This window comes from Triticum aestivum, chromosome 5D (assembly GCF_018294505.1).
Source record: "Triticum aestivum cultivar Chinese Spring chromosome 5D, IWGSC CS RefSeq v2.1, whole genome shotgun sequence".
NCBI lineage: Eukaryota > Viridiplantae > Streptophyta > Magnoliopsida > Poales > Poaceae > Triticum > Triticum aestivum.
In genome coordinates, this window is record NC_057808.1 from 144777615 (window position 1) to 144794745 (window position 17131).

At 47.0% G+C, this 17131-nt stretch overlaps 1 protein-coding gene across 1 annotated transcript; it reads right to left on the reverse strand.

Annotated features, from left to right (window-relative positions):
• Nucleotides 1–4925: 4925 nt before the first annotated feature.
• On the reverse strand, nucleotides 4926–6456 carry LOC123124502 (uncharacterized). The gene is made up of 3 exons (XM_044545106.1): nucleotides 6337–6456; nucleotides 6085–6237; nucleotides 4926–5562 (listed from the first exon to the last, which is right to left on the reverse strand). Exons 1-3 carry the CDS (start codon nucleotides 6406–6408, stop codon nucleotides 5011–5013), a joined length of 777 nt encoding a protein of 258 aa, XP_044401041.1. The 5' UTR covers nucleotides 6409–6456; the 3' UTR covers nucleotides 4926–5010.
• Nucleotides 6457–17131: the final 10675 nt, after the last annotated feature.

Here is a 17131-nt window from a genome sequence, read left to right on the forward strand (position 1 = left end):
TTGGCTGACCAGAAGTGGGATATATGGTTTCGTTTAGAAGGAAGAAACCATGTGAAAAGGGGTATATTTGAGTCAGTATTTCTTTGCTTACTCTACAATCACTCATTGCTAGTGAAGGGTATGGGGACAGTGATTATATGTACTATGTGAAGGAGGAGGAAATTGGATCTGACAGAGTAAAGTATTTAGGTAATGAAGCTAGTCTTCATGAAATGTTGGACTTTTTTCATCATGTCAAGCTAGTCAACATAAGGGTTGTGAGAAATGTTGAACCTGGAATTAGTACACCGGCTAATGAGAATTACATGAACACTCAAGAGAGCTGCTGTGTGAAAAAGGTTGTGGAGCAATCTGAGCTTCAGAATCAGATAGATGATAGAAAGGCTCAGCTTGAGAGGAGCAGGATTCAAAGAGAGGCAGATTTGAACCACTTTGAAGGAGACACTGAAGTGTCTGAATTTTGTTCTGAGGATTCAGTTCATTCAGATGGGAGTGCTGAAGCTGTTCAACCAATGGAAATAGTGTGTGTCTCTGAAGAGGATACAACATTGCAAACTACTGCTATTGTCAAACATGTGAAGAATCCTGGTCCAACTAGCAGATGTCACAAAGAGGTAGAGAAAAAATGTTTTGAAGATTGGTTTCCTGAAGCAGATGAGTTTTGTTTTGCTGGTGATGCAGGCATAAGTGATGAGGAAGAAGTAGATGATGTTGAACTACCATACCTCATGAAGAAGCCAAACACAAAGAGTAGTAAGAAAAAGATGAAGGAAAGGCTATATTTTGACGCCTCAATTCCCAATTCACATTTACTCTTGTGCAAGAACTTGTGTTTTGATAGTGTTTACCAGTTCAGAGAAGCATTAAGAGATTTTCATATAAGGACTTTGAGGTCTTTTCACTACCACAGGAACACTCCAACAAGAATTATTGTTTGGTGTTCACAAAGAGAGCATGGATGTGAATTTTACATGTGTGCCTCTAGGATAGCTCATGAAAGAACATTTTGCATTAAGAAATGTAACATGGAGCACATTTGTCCAGCATCAGCAGAGAACACAAAGGTTACTACTAAGTGGCTTTCCAAAGCAGTTGAGCCTTCTCTTAGAGCAGATCCTAGAGCACCTGTGGATTCACTTATTAAAAACAGTAAAGTCAAGTTTTCAGTTGATGTATCAAAGAGTGTGGCCTATAGGGCAAGGAGGAAGGCTATTAAGGTTGTACAAGGTGACCAGAAGGAGCAGTACTATAGACTGAGGGACTACCTACAAGCAGTTCTTGACACAAACCCTGGTAGCAGGTGTGTAGTTACAACATTTGAGGACCCAGAAAACCCTGCCCCAACACCTAGATTTAAGTACATGTTCTACTGCTTGCATGCATCAAAGCAAGGATTTCTTAATGGTTGCAGGCCCTTTATAGGTAAATCTATAACTGCAATTTGTTCAAAATATCTTGTTGTAAATATATGGTAGCTAATTTGGGTATGGATGCAGGGCTTGATGGTTGCTTCATCAAGCTAACCACTGGACAACAAATACTTGCAGCCACAGGAAGAGATGGCAATAACAACATCTACCCCATAGCCTTTGGTGTGGTTGATAAGGAAGATTCAGATAGTTGGACATGGTTCCTAACCCAGCTAAGATGTTGCATTGGAAGTGGTAGCAAATTTGGAACCTACACCATTATTTCTGACAGGCAAAAGGTATGCACCCTATCTTAGCCACTAGTTCAGATATATATTGTTATTAGTAGCTTTATTTCCTTTTGTTCATGACCATGGTTATAAATTTACAATCAGGGTCTTCTTAAGGCTATAAATGAGGTGTTCCCTTATTCCCCTCAGAGATACTGCCTCAGGCACATATATGCAAATTTTCAGTCAGCTGGTTTCAGAGGAGCAGAACTAAAGAAGCTAGTAGATCAGGCTAGCTACTCATTCACCAAACATGGCCATGAATTGGCAATGGCAGAGCTTAAAGCAGAGTGTGAGGATGCCTGGAAGTGGCTTTCAAAAATTCCAAAGGAGACTTGGTGTAGGTCTTCAATGGATTACAATTGCAAAACTGATCTTGTTGTGAACAACCTGAGTGAGGTTTTCAACAAAATGATCATTGATGTTAGGGCCAAACCAATTAGGACTATGTTTGAAGGAATTAGGACTAAGCAGATGATCAAAAGGCAGAAGACTAGGAAAAAAACAGAGAACAGCAGGTGGATGATCACACCCAACTATTCAGAGAAATTAGAGGAGAATAAGAAGTATGCCAAATTTTGTGATGCATACAAGGCAGGTCCTGACATTTGGCAAGTTAATAGTAAGGAAAATCAGTACTGTGTGAACCTAGCTACTCACTCATGTGACTGCAGGAGGTGGGACATGACAGGTGTGACATGCAGTCATGCAATAGCAGCAATGAGCAAGATTCACATGCACCCAGAGGACTATGTGCATGAATTTTTCAAAAAAGCACTATATATTGAAGCACACAAAGACATAGTGTACCCTGTCCCTGGTCCTGAATTCTGGCCTGACACCCATACTCCTGATATTGAGCCCCCAGTGTTCAAAGAAAAAGCAGGCAAAAAACAGACAGCTAGGAGAAAGGGGCAGTTTGAGGTGCCTGCTCCAAAGGACACAAGCAGGATGGGAACAATTACATGCAGCAATTGTGGTCTACAAGGCCACAGATATACTAATTGTGGGAAAGCTCTAAAACCTAGTCTTGCGATGAGAAAGAACTTACACCAGGTCATTCAAAAATGATGCATTCTTTGTTTACTTTTTTTAGTTCTGGTATATTTACTAACTGATTTAATTTTGTCATGCTCAGAATAGAGAAATTTTTAGTTCTAGTGCTACACATCCACCTCCACAACCACCACCTCAACACCAAACTACACAGATGCCAGCATCATAAGCTCCACCTCCTAAAGCAAATAAGACAGGTTCAACATCAACAGTTTCAGCAGGAGCAGTCAGGTCTTCACCAGCACCTGCAACAGGATCTGCATCAATAAGAGCTGCAAGAACAAGAGGATCAGCATCTACAAGAACATTCAATGCACCAAGAACATCCACTGGAGAACCAGGGATATTGGCAGGCAAGAGGAAGAGGAAACCTCCTAGCAAGTTTGCATCCTATTTCAATGCTAGTGGAAACTATTGAGTGTATGCTACTTATTTGTGTTCTGCTACTAAGTTTGTGTTCTGCTACTAAATGTGTGTTGTGCTACTAATTTCTGGACAATGTGACATGTGAACTTATTTGTGCCCAATACAAATGGGCTAAGTGCTACTGATTTGTTTTGATTTGTTTTTTTGTTTTACTTTGCCATTTCTACAGTACAGAACTTATTGCCAAATTCATTGTACGAAAAAAAATCTGCACAAAAAAAGTCTGGCCTAGGGCTCGAACCCAGGACCAATTGGTTGTAACTATACGTTCAATACCAATGGGCTAGTGCTGGTGATTTGTTTGACTAGTATCGGCCAAACTTATTATATGTTGTTAGCCACGTCCTCTTTTCAGCGTGCGTAGCAGCCGGCAGCGTGGTGAGCGTGCGTTGATTAAAACCAGTCGTTTCGGATTCTACTACTTTATTACGTGTCCACCCACCACGCCCTCTGCACACTCGCCCACTCGTCGCTCGCACCGCCCACTCCACTTCCCCCTCTCTCCTGTCGAAATCACCGCCGACAACCACCGCCACCGCCGTCGCCATGGAATGGCAGCTCGCCATCGAAGCTCTCGCCGGCAACAACAAGGAGATCCGGGCGCAGTACAGGGAGATCGTGCGCTGGTTCCCCAGTATCGCGATGCTCAGGAACCACGCCCGCGGCCTCGTGAAGGTGATGACGGCTGCTGAAAAGCAGCGCGCCTTCCCTGCCGGCCGCACCATCCCGGCGCCGACCATTCTGCTCTGGGCGATGCGCGAGGTGCAGCGCTCCCCCGACCCCAGGCAGCGCGCCAGATGGTGGATGTACCGCTCATCCACCACGCCACCGGCCGCCGCGGACGACATCACCGAAGCCGTCCTCGCTGTCCCAGCCCCAATCAACAACGCCTACTGGGAGTGGCGCAATCCATGGGTCCTTGGGCCCTCTGACGACTCTGAGGGCGAGTCTTCTGACGACGAGTCCACTGACGACGAGTCCAGTGACGAGCCCTCTGACGACTCTGACGACGAGGTGGATGAGGTAGTCGTCCTCTCCGACGACGAGCCTGAACTGCAGATGCTGGCTCCCGTCCTCGACGCCGTGGAGGGGGATAGGAACCGCCCAATCCACGTGGATGCGCTGCCAGAGGTGGACGATCTCCCAGACGGCGTCGTCGTGAAGCAAGAACAAGATGGCGGTGAGGATGATGTGCTGGAGCCGGCGTCGGGCAAGAAGAAGAGGGCGGCCGTGACTGCGGTGCGCCGCTCGCACCGCCTGAAGATGCTGAAGAAGGAGGAGTGAACTGCTGCACTAATATTCAGTTTCGTCAATCCTGAACTTTCTTAAGTGCAGTAAGTTCCTAGGTTCAGTTTCGTCAGGCACTATCTACTAGTAGTTCATCTTTATGTCAGGCACTATCTAATAGTAGTTGCTATCTATGTCAGACTATGAATGGCACTACTATCTATCTATGTCAGACTAATCTATGTTAAGTTATTTGTCAGACTATCTAAGCTAATTGCTATATATGTTACTTGCTACTTCCAACTATGTCACTACTGTCAGTTATCACACATGATATAAGCAGAGTAAAACAACCTCATCATAGATAAAACATTCTTACTTACTTAACTTAGCATGAGTACTTAGCATAGTGGGTCTTAACATAATAGTCATTACATCATAGATAAAACCAAGTAGTTCTTAAACCATAGCAATACCTCCCTCCCTCATACCATTCTAAAAGCACATGAAACTTTCCCAAAATATACACCTAACATGCATGACATTCCAAGGCCAGCTATATATATAGGCCTACTAATTACTTAACCCACAAACCAACCACTTCACTCATTCATAATTGCCTTGATCCTCTCCAGCTTAGCTTTGCTGTCATGCCCAGCATTGAGCAGATCAGCAATAAGATACTCTAACTTCTTCTTCTCTTGCTTAAGTAGGTCCCTGTCCCCCTCCACTTCCTTCATGGCCTTCCTCATGTTCTGAATGATCTCTGCTTGGCTTTGAAGAATGCACCTTTGCTCCTTGGCAAGCTTCAGCTTTTCCATACTTAACTCAATCTTTGCCTGATCCTCAAGTTGTTTCTTCTTCTCAGCTAGTTCATTGATTGCCTGACTGGTATAGTCCATGTCATGAGACATCTTGCCATCTTGATAGTCAAATAGGTTGGATACATCTTCCACCAACTGGCTGTAGTTGTTTGACAGGAAATCAATTTCCTTCTGTAGCTTGGCCACCTCTTTCTCATGGGCTTGTTTGTCATTCACCCTGCCCAAGTTCTGCTCATGATACATGTCCCAAATCCTGGTTAGGCACCTTTGTAGAATCTCTGGCCAAGGACCATCCACCCACTCCACAACCCCACAGTTCACACCTTCATCCTACAGAAGCAATTATTTATAATTAAGCACAAAGCACTTAGTAACAAACTTAGTACAGAAACCAAAAGTCATAAAGTCATTTCATTTAACTGAAACCCTTTGTTTACATCAATATGCACCTGACTTAGCATCAGAGATAAATTCAGTTAACAGCTACATTTAGCAACAGAGATAAATTCAGTTAACAACTACATTTAGCAGTAGATATAAATTCATTTAACTATGTTCTTTTTCAGTTAACACCTACTCTGTTCTTTTTCAGTTAACACCTACTCTGTTCTTTTTCAGTTAACAACTATATTCTCAGGTTCGTAATACACTAAAGATATCTGCTTGTAGGTGTTATCAGGTTCAGTCATGTATTAAATTCAGTTAACTAAAGATCTACTTTCATATATAGCTTCCACATGCTGCAGCACACATCTCTGCACCACATGCTGCACCACACATCTCACATCTCCAGCAGCAAAACACATCACACATCTCCACCAGCAAAACAAGTTAGCGTTCAAGATTTAATACCTGCTGCATAGGACAACCCAGGAAACGCCTGCCAGTCAAAGAACCTTCAAAAGCCACCATCTTCTTCGGCCTCTGATGATGCATCATGCACGTCGGCTCAGATTCAGTGTAAGAACCACAGAAAGATGGTTCCACCACAGTGTCAGGGGTTTCCTGCAAAAGAAACTTCGAATCAAACCAAAAGCAAATTGGAATCTCCAATTTGGATGAACTAACCCTAACCCTAACTCTGTTCCACCATTATGCACTTACAAATAGCTGCTGATCCAATGAAACCATGTTGATGTCCTCGTCCGAGCTGTCCTCGTCATACCAGGATGGCATCCTCACCTTCGACCGGCAGCAATGGCCGCGGCGGCGACGGTGATAGGCTGACCTAGGTCAGAGGACCAGGGAGAGGGAGAGGGAGAGGATGGAGTGAGGACGAGTGAGAGCGAGCGAGGAGGAGGAGAATGAGCGGCTGAGCTCGCTCTCACTTATTGGCCCACCGACAGGCGCCGTTCCGACAGCGGACGGGCCGTTAACGGCCGTCAACGCGCGGCGGCCGTCCGTTCGCCAGCGTGGCAACTGATTCGCGGGCCCAACCGGTCAGAAACGGGGTTAGCGCGGGCGAAGCGAGCGATTTCCCGAGTTGGTAGTTTTTTGCCACGGTTTAGTCCAAATTTGGTAGTTTTTCGCACAAAAACGTAGAGTGGTAGTTTTCTGTCATGTTTCCGGCAAATGTGATAGTTTTTGGTTAAATACTCGGTATTTGGAGATGTATAAATACGCGCCATCCAGGGCGCCGGTATACATGTATTTGAAACTGACGCGCGGTCGTCCGGGCGTATGTACGATTCAGCGAGGCGTCGACGGGAGCTGCACCGAGCCTCTACATCTGCATAGTTAGCTACATACCTGATCAAATACGTGAGTGATATAGCTCATACCATGCATGTAATCCACAAATATACGCTGGTTGGTACGTGGGCAAAATCAACGTGCATGCATGCACGTGGAGCCCAACCAAGGATTAGCTGGTGCATGCCCGTACGTGTACATCCAAATATCAAACATGGACATGCAATTTGCACTTAAAGAAAAATACATTTAAATTTAGACTTAGAAATTCTGAAAGCAAGAAACACAAAAACACATCAAACAGCGGAACCGGACTTGGCATACATCCAAATATCAAACATGGACATGCAATTTGCACTTAAAGAAAAAAACATTTGAATTTAAACTTAGAAATTCTGAAAGCAAGAAACACAAAAACACATCAAACACAAGCCTACAAGCGTGAAGAGGAGACTGCCTGTTTCAAGCTTTGGGTCTGGATGAGTGATGCCAACAGGCCTGCCACCAGGGGCACCCTCTAGCTGGAGGAGCCAGTGGAAGTCCCCGGAGATGCATTTCTAGAGCTGGGCATCCTTACGGATGCGCCATCTTGTTCTGGGTCGGTGAAAATGCTGGCGCATCTGTCCTGATCCACCTGGATTTAGCTCCCACAGTGGCGTGAGTGGAATCCCATCCGATAGCTCCCTCCACGGCTGAAAGGTCAAAATGGCTCGACAAATCGAACTTTGTCATTGAGATTATTTACTTGATTTCTTTTTCTGACAAAAAACAAAAAAGGAGGTGGTAAGAGTTTTGAGATTATTTGGTTTTCGTAATGTGAGTTATGCATCGGTACGGAGGGAGTATAAGTCTAGTTAGGTAGGTCGATTATAGTTTCCTTGGTAATAATGGTGCACGTATGGTTTGGAAGTAATCTGCAGTCCGTTTGTAATAAGTCAACTAGGTAAGTGCTCGTGCGTTGCACATGGGCATACATATTTTGTTGGCTCAATACTAATTATGGCTAACATATACATGTAGGATCCTCATGCACATCAGATGACACTGTCGTATTTTTTACCGCTAGCATTAGATGATATTGTCGGCCTTTCTATTGCTAAAATCAGTTTTCTTCTTTCTCCTCCTTCTACCTCCTTGACCTGCTATCTCTGGCATGCAAATCTAAGTGTACAACCTTTGTCAATGGTATAGCCAGCTCGCAATCCCACTTTCAACCCCACCGTATAGTGTTTTATAATTCACATTGTTCGCATCTTAATAAGTCTCTCTCCCTCATCTTAGTTAAATGCCCGTGCGTTGCAACGGGATATACCTTCAGAATCAACATGCACATCATGTATTGTTTGCTTTTTTACCGTTAAAGCAAGCGTCCCAATCCAAGCTCGCCACCCCTATCAGTGATGCATCCGGCTCACCACCCCCACCCAACCAACATATACTTTGAATATTATTAACTCATACATTTAGTTGTGTTTTTTTTGTAATTATACATTTAGTTGTGTTATATTTCACTTCATATTGGTCTTATTAAGGTGTACCTATAATTTCTGGATACGTCACATTAAACTTCTCCCTCCCCCATGCCTGACCCCTCTTTCCTGCTGTCACGATCAAACAATAGCCTTTCCCCCTCTCCTTCCCGTTGCAATCTCACAATCAAATTGCATTCTATGTTCTCTCCCTCTCCTGTTATGATGCCACGATCAAACTGCGATCCCTTTTCTCCCCCTCTCCTGTTGCATTGTCTCAATCAAATTGCTTTTTATGTTCTCTCCCTCCCTCTCTCCTATAGCAATCGAAGAGACTAAGTTCAAGAGCAACCTCAAGTCCTCAGGAGCAGCCGGCCGCCGAGCTACCTGTACATGTAAAACAATCTTATTGATTATTCGCAAGAGAATGGTTTTTCTACACCCCAACTTGGTGCACCCCGCTACACCCCCAAAGGAAAACATAGCAAAACTTTCCAATTTTTTTGAAATTTTGTGGAAATGATTATGAACAAATATTATATGTGCTTGCAAAGTTTGGTGGTCAAATGACATTCGAGGAACTCGGTACAAAAAAAATAAAAAAATGTATGTGCACTGTTTGAGAAGAATTTGTATCTTCTTTTGTATAGAGCTCCTCGGATATAATTTGACCACAAAATTTTGTTAGCATCTATAGCATTTGTTCATAATCATTCCTAGGAAGTTTCATTTTTCTTGAAAGTTTTCCTATGTTTTTATGTGGGGCGCAACAGGGATGCACCGAGGTGGGGCTCAACCGCTATATTCCCTCCTAAAAAAATCAGTGTGATTGGCATGAGCTGCAACACTCTCCCCCATGAGGTCACTGCCATAGCTAGAACCCAAGGTGACCTGATGCAATAGACGACATCATGTTGAAGTTGCGACCATTGATGCAAACAGAATGTACTGTGGCTGTTGGGTAATCAATTTTTCTGTTCCTAAAAAAAGGTGTGAACGTGGTACAGTCCTAGCTGTTTTATGAGCAGACTTGATGAGTGATTGACATAGACTCGTATTGGTAGGGCTAGGGTTCCTACCGGCTCTACTCCGTAGGTTATACGGGCAGAATAGCGAGGGTTGGGGGCGAGGGCGGCGGCTCCGGCGTGTTGGCGCCATCGCGAGGAAGAAGAAGGCCGGCGGCGGCTAGGGTTTGGTGCGGCTAGGGTTCCGGCTCCTCTGGAGCCGGGCAATATGATAGAACTATCTTTATTGCTTAATCTCAAACGATGTCTTACAACTAGTATTTATAACTTTAGCCTAAGATAACTTTCCTAAAATAATTTGCCTAAGATAACTTGTGGGTCAAGCCCCTAATACTAAGGCCCGGTGGGCCTCTTTCGGTTATAGACCAAATCGGTCATAACATCTCTCCCCGCCTGCGCAAACAGCTCGTCCTCGAGCTGAAAATCTGGATAGTGTTGGCGGAATTCTTCACGCTGCTCCCAAGTAGCCTCCTCCTCCGGAAGGCCTGTCCACTGAACGAGGATGAACCAGACGCCACGACGAAGCTGTGCCTGCAACACCTTTGCCGGCTCTGGAAGAATGCGTCCATCGGCGATGGGAGGAAGCGCCGGAGGAGCCGCCGGTGGCTCGCCACGGAAAGGCTTGAGCAGCCCCACATGGAAGACGTCGTGGATGCGAGCGAGGGCTGGAAGCTGAAGACGATAGGCCACGTTCCCAATGCGCTCCAAGATAGGGAAGGGCCCGGCGTAGCGCAGGCCGAGCTTGCGCCTTGCTCCTTCTCCCTTATTGGAAAGTAGTTCATCACAGAAATCAGTTCCACTGATTACTACACCAATTAGTGAGGAAGTAAATGATGATGATCATGAAACTTCAGATCAAGTTGCTGCCAAATCTCGTAGGTTTTCCAGAGTAAGATCCGCACCAGAGTGGTACGGTAATCATGTTCTGGAAGTCATGTTACTAGACCATGATGAACCTACGAACTATGAAGAAGCGATGATGAGCCCAGATTCTGCGAAATGGCTTGAGGCCATGAAATCTGAGATGGGATCCATGTATGAGAACAAAGTGTGGACTTTGGTGGAGTTGCCCGATGATCGGCAAGCCATATTGTATAAATGGATCTTCAAGAGGAAGACAGATGCTGATAGTAGTGTCACTATCTACAAAGCTAGACTTGTCGAAAAAGGTTTTTGACAAAGTTCAATGTGTTGAATACAATGAGATTTTCTCACTCGTATCGATGCTTAAAAGTCTATCCGAATCATGTTAGCAATTGCCACATTTTATGAAATTTGGCAAATGGATGTCAAAACTACATTCCTTAATGGATTTATTAAAGAAGAATTGTATATGATACAATCAGAAGGTTTTGTCAATCCTAAAGGTGCTAACAAAATGTGCAAGCTCCAGTGATCCATCTATGGACTGGTGCAAGCATCTCAGAGTTGGAATATACGCTTTGATAAGTTGATCAAAGCATATAGTTTTATACAGACTTGCGGTGAAGCCTGTATTTATAAAAAAGTGAGTGGAGCACTACAACATTTCTGATAAGTATATGTGAATGACATATTGTTGATCGGAAATAATGTAGAATTTTTCTGGAAAGCATAAAGGAGTGTTTGAAAGGAGTTTTTCAAAGAAAGACCTCAGTGAAGCTGCTTACATATTAAGCATCAAGATCTATTGAGATAGATCAAGACGCTTGATATGATTTTCAATGAGTACATACCTTGACAAGATTTTGAAATAGTTCAAATTGGAACAGTCAAAGAAAGAGTTCTTGCCTGTGCTGCAAGGTGTGAAATTGAGTAAGACTCAAAACCCGACCACGGCAGAAGATAGAAAGAGAATGAAAGTCATTCCCTATGCCTCAGTCATAGGTTCTATAAAGTATGCTATGCTGTGAACCAGACCTATTGTATGCCTTGCTATGAGTTTGGCAAAGGAATACAATTTTGATCTAATAGTAGATCACTGGACAGCGGTCAAGAATATCCTTAGTGAGGACTAAAGAAATATTTCTTGATTATGGAGGTGATAAAAGAGCCCGTCGTAAAGAGTTACCACAGTGCAAGCTTTTACACCGATCCAGATGACTATAAGTCTCAATCTGGATACATATTGAAAGTGGGAGCAATTAGCTATAGTAGCTCCGTGCAGAGCATTGTAGACATAGAATATTTGCAAAATACATACGGCTCTGAATATGATAGACCCGTTGACTAAGCTTCTCTCATGAGCAAAACATGATCATACCTTAGTACTCTTTGGGTGTTAATCACATAGCGATGTGAACTAGATTATTGACTCTAGTAAACCCTTTGGGTGTTGGTCACATGACGATGTGAACTATTGGTGTTGAATCACATGATGATGTGAACTAGATTATTGACTCTAGTGCAAGTGGCAGACTGAAGGAAATATGCCCTAGAGACAATAATAAAGTTATTATTTATTTCCTTATATCATGATAAATGTTTATTATTCATGCTAGAATTGTATTAACGGAAACATAATGCATGTGTGAATACATAGACAAACATAGTGTCACTAGTATGCCTCTACTTGACTAGCTCGTTTATCAAAGATGGTTATGTTTCCTAGCCATGGACAAAAGAGTTGTCATTTGATTAACGGGATCACATCATTAGGAGAATGATGTGATTGACTTGACCCATTCTGTTAGCTTAGCACTTGATCGTTTAGTATGTTGCTATTGCTTTCTTCATGACTTATACATGTTCCTGTAACTATGAGATTATGCAACTCCCGTTTACCGGAGAAACACTTTGGGTGCTACCAAACGTCACAACGTAACTGGGTGATTATAAAGGAGTACTACAGGTGTCTCCAAAGGTACATGTTGGGTTGGCGTATTTCGACATTAGGTTTTGTCACTCCGATTGTCGAAGAGGTATCTCTGGGCCCTCTCGGTAATACACATCACTTAAGCCTTGCAAGCATTGCAACTAATGGGTTAGTTGTGGGATGATGTATTACGGAACGAGTAAAGAGACTTGTCGGTAACGAGATTGAACTAGGTATTGGATACCGACGATCGAATCTCGGAAAAGTAACATACCGATGACAAAGGGAACAACGTATGTTGTTATGCGGTTTGACCGATAAAGATCTTCGTAGAATATGTAGGAGCCAATATGGGCATCCAGGTTCCGCTATTGGTTATTGACCGAGAATAGTTCTAGGTCATGTCTACATAGTTCTCGAACCCGTAGGGTCCGCACGCTTAACGTTACGATGACAGTTATATTATGAGTTTATGAGTTTTGATGTACCGAAGGAGTTCGGAGTCCCGGATGAGATCGGGGACATGACGAGGAGTCTTGAAATGGTCGAGACGTAAAGATTGATATATTGGACGACTATATTCGGACTTCGGAAAGGTTCCGAGTGATTCGGGTATTTTTCGGAGTACCGGAGAGTTACGGGAATTCGCTGGGAGAAGTATTGGGCCTTATTGGGCCATACGGGAAAGAGAGAGGGGCTGCCTAGGGCAGGCCGCGCGCCCCCCCAAGGCCTAGTCCGAATTGGACTAGGGGGAGAGGGGCCGCACCCCCTCCTTCCTTCCCTTCTCTCTTCCCTTTCCTTCTCTCCTACTCCTACTACATGGAAGGTCTCCTAGTTGGACTAGGAAAGAAGGGAGTCCTACTCCCGGTGGGAGTAGGACTCCTCCCTGGCGCGCCCTCCCTTGGCCGGCTGCCCCCTCCCCCCTTGCTCCTTTATATACGGGGGCAGGGGGGCACCTCATGACACACAAGTTGATCTACGGATCGTTCCTTAGCCGTGTGCGGTGCCCCCCTCCACCATATTCCACCTCGGTCATATCATCACGGAGTTTAGGCGAAGCCCTGCGCCGGTAGAGCATCATCATCGTCACCACGCCGTCGTGCTGACGGAACTCATCCCCAAAACTTTGCTGGATCGGAGTCCGGGGATCGTCATCGAGCTGAACGTGTGCTGAACTCGGAGGTGCCGTACGTTCGGTACTTGGATCGATCGGATCGTGAAGACGTACGACTACATCAACTGCGTTGTCATAACGCTTCCTCTTACGGTCTACGAGGGTACGTGGACAACACTCTCCCCTCTCGTTGCTATGCCATCACCATGATCTTGCGTGTGCGTAGGAAAATTTTTGAAATTACTATGTTCCCCAACATCTGCAACTGCGGATAGCAGTAAGGGCGGACCGCCACCGGCGCGGATCCTGGCAGAAGATGTATACGGTGATCATACGTGTGGGCGGGCGGCAGCCCCTGTGGCTCGGTGAAGATGTCATCATGCTGCTGTAGGAAGCTCTCCAAGAGTGGGTGCTCAGCCGTTCCGGTGGTGCGGCCAGCTGGAGGGGTGGTGAGGGTGCGGCACCCTCAATGCCGTCCCACCGAATGCGGCGGCCCAACAGCCAGAAGGTCATCGTCAGCGCATCGAAATCCTAGAGAATAGGACCAAGAGTGCGCAAGAAGTCAACGCCGAGGATGAAGTCGAAGCAGCCCAAGTCGATGCCGGCGCATGTGATGGAGAAGTGCTCGCCGCCGATAGTGATGGGCACGTCATGGGCGAGCCCATGGCAGTGGAGACGGTCACCATTAGCGACTGTGACTCGCAACTGCTCGCCGCCGGTGGGCTGTAATGCAAGGCGCCGCATGGTGGTCTCTGGCAGAAAGTTATGAGTGGATCCCGTGTCCACGAGGGCCACTAAGCGCTCGCCCTGGATCATGACCAGTGAGAGCATCGTCCGTTCATCACGGATACCGGCCAGCGCGTGTAGGGACACCACGAGGGCGGTGGCCGGGGCGGGCACGGGCGCCGCTGCGGTCTCCGCAAGGGCTGGGGCGCCGAGGCCATCCTCCAGAGTCTCCTCGCCCGTCTCGTCGGACGTCTCCAAGTAGAAGAGGCGGGGATAGACATGGCCCTATGCATAGGGCGCATCACAGTTGAAGCACAAGCCCAGGCGCCGGCGTTCCAGCTGTTCCGCCTGAGTGAGACGCCTGAATGGCCGTGTCGGAGCCGGGGTGGCCACCGGGGCGGCCGTGGATGGCGTCGGTGCTGCCGGAGATGGCCGAATAGGTTGTCGGCCCCCACGTGGCGCGGATGGACGCGTCAAGGCCTGGGCGCGTTGTTCAAACGCTCGGGCATAGTACATGGCCGTTTGAAGGTCTTGGGGCCCCTTCATCTCGACATCCACGTGAATGTGGTCGGGAAGGCCACCAATGAAAAGCTCCGCCCGCTGTAAGGCCGTCACACCGGGCGCGTGGCACGCTAGGGCTTGGAAGCGGTCGGCGAAGTCTTGTACCGTGGAGGTGAATGGCAGGCGGCCCAACTCGGCCAGGCGGCTCCCGCGGACCGGTGGCCCGAAACGAAGAAGGCACAACTCCCGGAAACAATCCCACGGGGGCATGCCGCCCTCGTCCTGCTCGAGGGCGTAGTACCATGTCTGGGCGGCCCCGCGGAGATGGTAGGAAGCCAGCCAAGTGCGCTCCGACGCAGGCGTGCGTTGTCCGCGGAAGAACTGTTCACACTGGTTGAGCCAGTTAAGCGGGTCGTCGGAGCCGTCGTATGTGGCGAAGTCGATCTTGGCGAACCGGGGCGGCTGCTGGTGTGGCGCGCCCTGTCCACTGCCTCGGCGGTGCGGAGGGCGGATGATGGTGCGCGGTCCATCTAGGAAAGCCCGGCGTAGTCCCCGGTGGCGCCCGACGCCTCGGGCTGCAACAGAAAACCGGATGGTGGACGAGCCTCCGGGTAGGCCGAGGACGGCCCGTGGAGCCAGCCGGGAAGTGGCGAGGGTGACGACGGGAAGCGGACCTCTTGGATCGGAAGCCCGCTCGGCGACGACCGGCCCAGGTTAGGGCTGGGCGGAGACGGTGGAGGACCCTGTGAAGGAAATATGCCCTAGAGGCAATAATAAAGTTATTATTTATTTCCTCATATCATGATAAATGTTTATTATTCATGCTAGAATTGTATTAACCGGAAACATGATACATGTGTGAATACATAGACAAACATATAGTCACTAGTATGCCTCTACTTGACTAGCTCATTAATCAAAGATGGTTATGTTTCCTAACCATAGACATGTGTTGTCATTTGATTAATGGGATCACATCATTAGAAGAATGATGTGATTGACATGACCCATCACGTTAGCTTAGCACTTGATCGTTTAGTATTCTGCTATTGCTTTCTTCATGACTTATACATGTTCCTGCAACTATGAGAAATATGCAACTCCCGTTTACCGGAAGAACACTTTGGGTACTACCAAACGTCAGAACGTAACTGGGTGATTATAAAGGAGTACTACAGGTGTCTCCGAAGGTACATGTTGAGTTGGCGTATTTCGAGATTAGGTTTTGTCACTCCGATTGTCGGAGAGGTATCTCTGGGCCCTCTCGGTAATACTCATCACTTAAGCCTTGCAAGCATTATAACTAATAAGTTAGTTATGAGATGACGTATTACAGAACGAGTAAAGAGACTTGCCGGTAACGAGATTGAACTAGGTATTGGATACCGACGATCAAATCTCGGGCAAGTAACATACCGATGACAAAGGGAACAACGTATGTTGTTATGCGGTTTGACCGATAAAGATCTTCGTAGAATATGTAGGAACCAATATGGGCATCCAGGTCCCGCTATTGGTTATTGACCGAGAATGGTTTTAGGTCATGTCTACATAGTTCTCGAACCCGTAGGGTCCGCACGCTTAACGTTTCGATGATAGTTTTATTATGAGTTTACAAGTTTTGATGTACCGAAGTTTGTTCGGAGTCTCGGATGTGATCACGGACATGACGAGGAGTCTCGGAATGGTCAAGACATAAAGATTGATATATTGGAAGCCTATGTTTGGACATCGGAATGGTTCCGGGTGAAATCGGCATTTTACCGGAGTACCGGGAGGTTACCGGAACCCCCCGGGGGGTTAATGGGCCTACATGGGCCACGAGGGAGAAGAGAGAAAGGAGCCAGGAGGGGGCCGCGCGCCCCTCCCCCTCCTAGTCCGAATAGGACAAGGGAAGGGGGGCGGCGCCCCCCCTTTCCTTCCCCTCTTCCTCCTCTTCCCCCCCTTCTCCTATTCCAACTAGGAAAGAAGGGAGTCCTACTCCCGGTGGGAGTAGGACTCCCCCCTTGGCGCGCCCTCCTTGGCCGGCCGCCTCCTTCCCCCTGGCTCCTTTATATACGGGGGCAGGGGGGCACCCTAGACACACAAGTTGATCTACGGATCGTTCCTTAGCTGTGTGCGGTGCCCCCCTCCACCATATTCCACCTCGGTCATATCATCGCGGAGTTTAGGCGAAGCCCTGCGTCGGTAGAACATCATCATCGTCACCACGCCGTCGTGCTGGCGGAACTCATCCCCGAAGCTTTGCTGGATCGGAGCCCGGGGATCGTCATCGAGCTGAACGTGTGCTGAACTCGGAGGTGCCGTACGTTCGGTACTTGGATCAGTCGGATCGTGAAGACGTACGACTACATCAATCGCGTTGTGCTAACGCTTCCGCTTATGGTCTACGAGGGTACGTGGACAACACTCTCCCCTCTCGTTGCTATGCCATCACCATGATCTTGCGTGTGCGTAGGAAAATTTTTGAAATTACTACGTTCCCCAACACCCTGCTCCAGGGCCGCTGGCAGGGATGGCGCGGCCGGCGCGGTCCAGGTGGGCCACTGCGGCCCCGTGGTGGCGGCGAGTGGCGCGG

Bases quoted from the DNA above. Each gene is read 5' to 3' on its own strand.
- LOC123124502 (XM_044545106.1), bottom strand. From the start codon at position 6,408: ATGCCATCCTGGTATGACGAGGACAGCTCGGACGAGGACATCAACATG. The intron at 6,238-6,336 runs GTAAGTGCATAA...TTTCTTTTGCAG, and splicing joins CATTGGATCAGCAGCTATTT to GAAACCCCTGACACTGTGGT. The intron at 5,563-6,084 runs GTATTAAATCTT...TTGCTTCTGTAG, and splicing joins TGGGTTGTCCTATGCAGCAG to GATGAAGGTGTGAACTGTGG.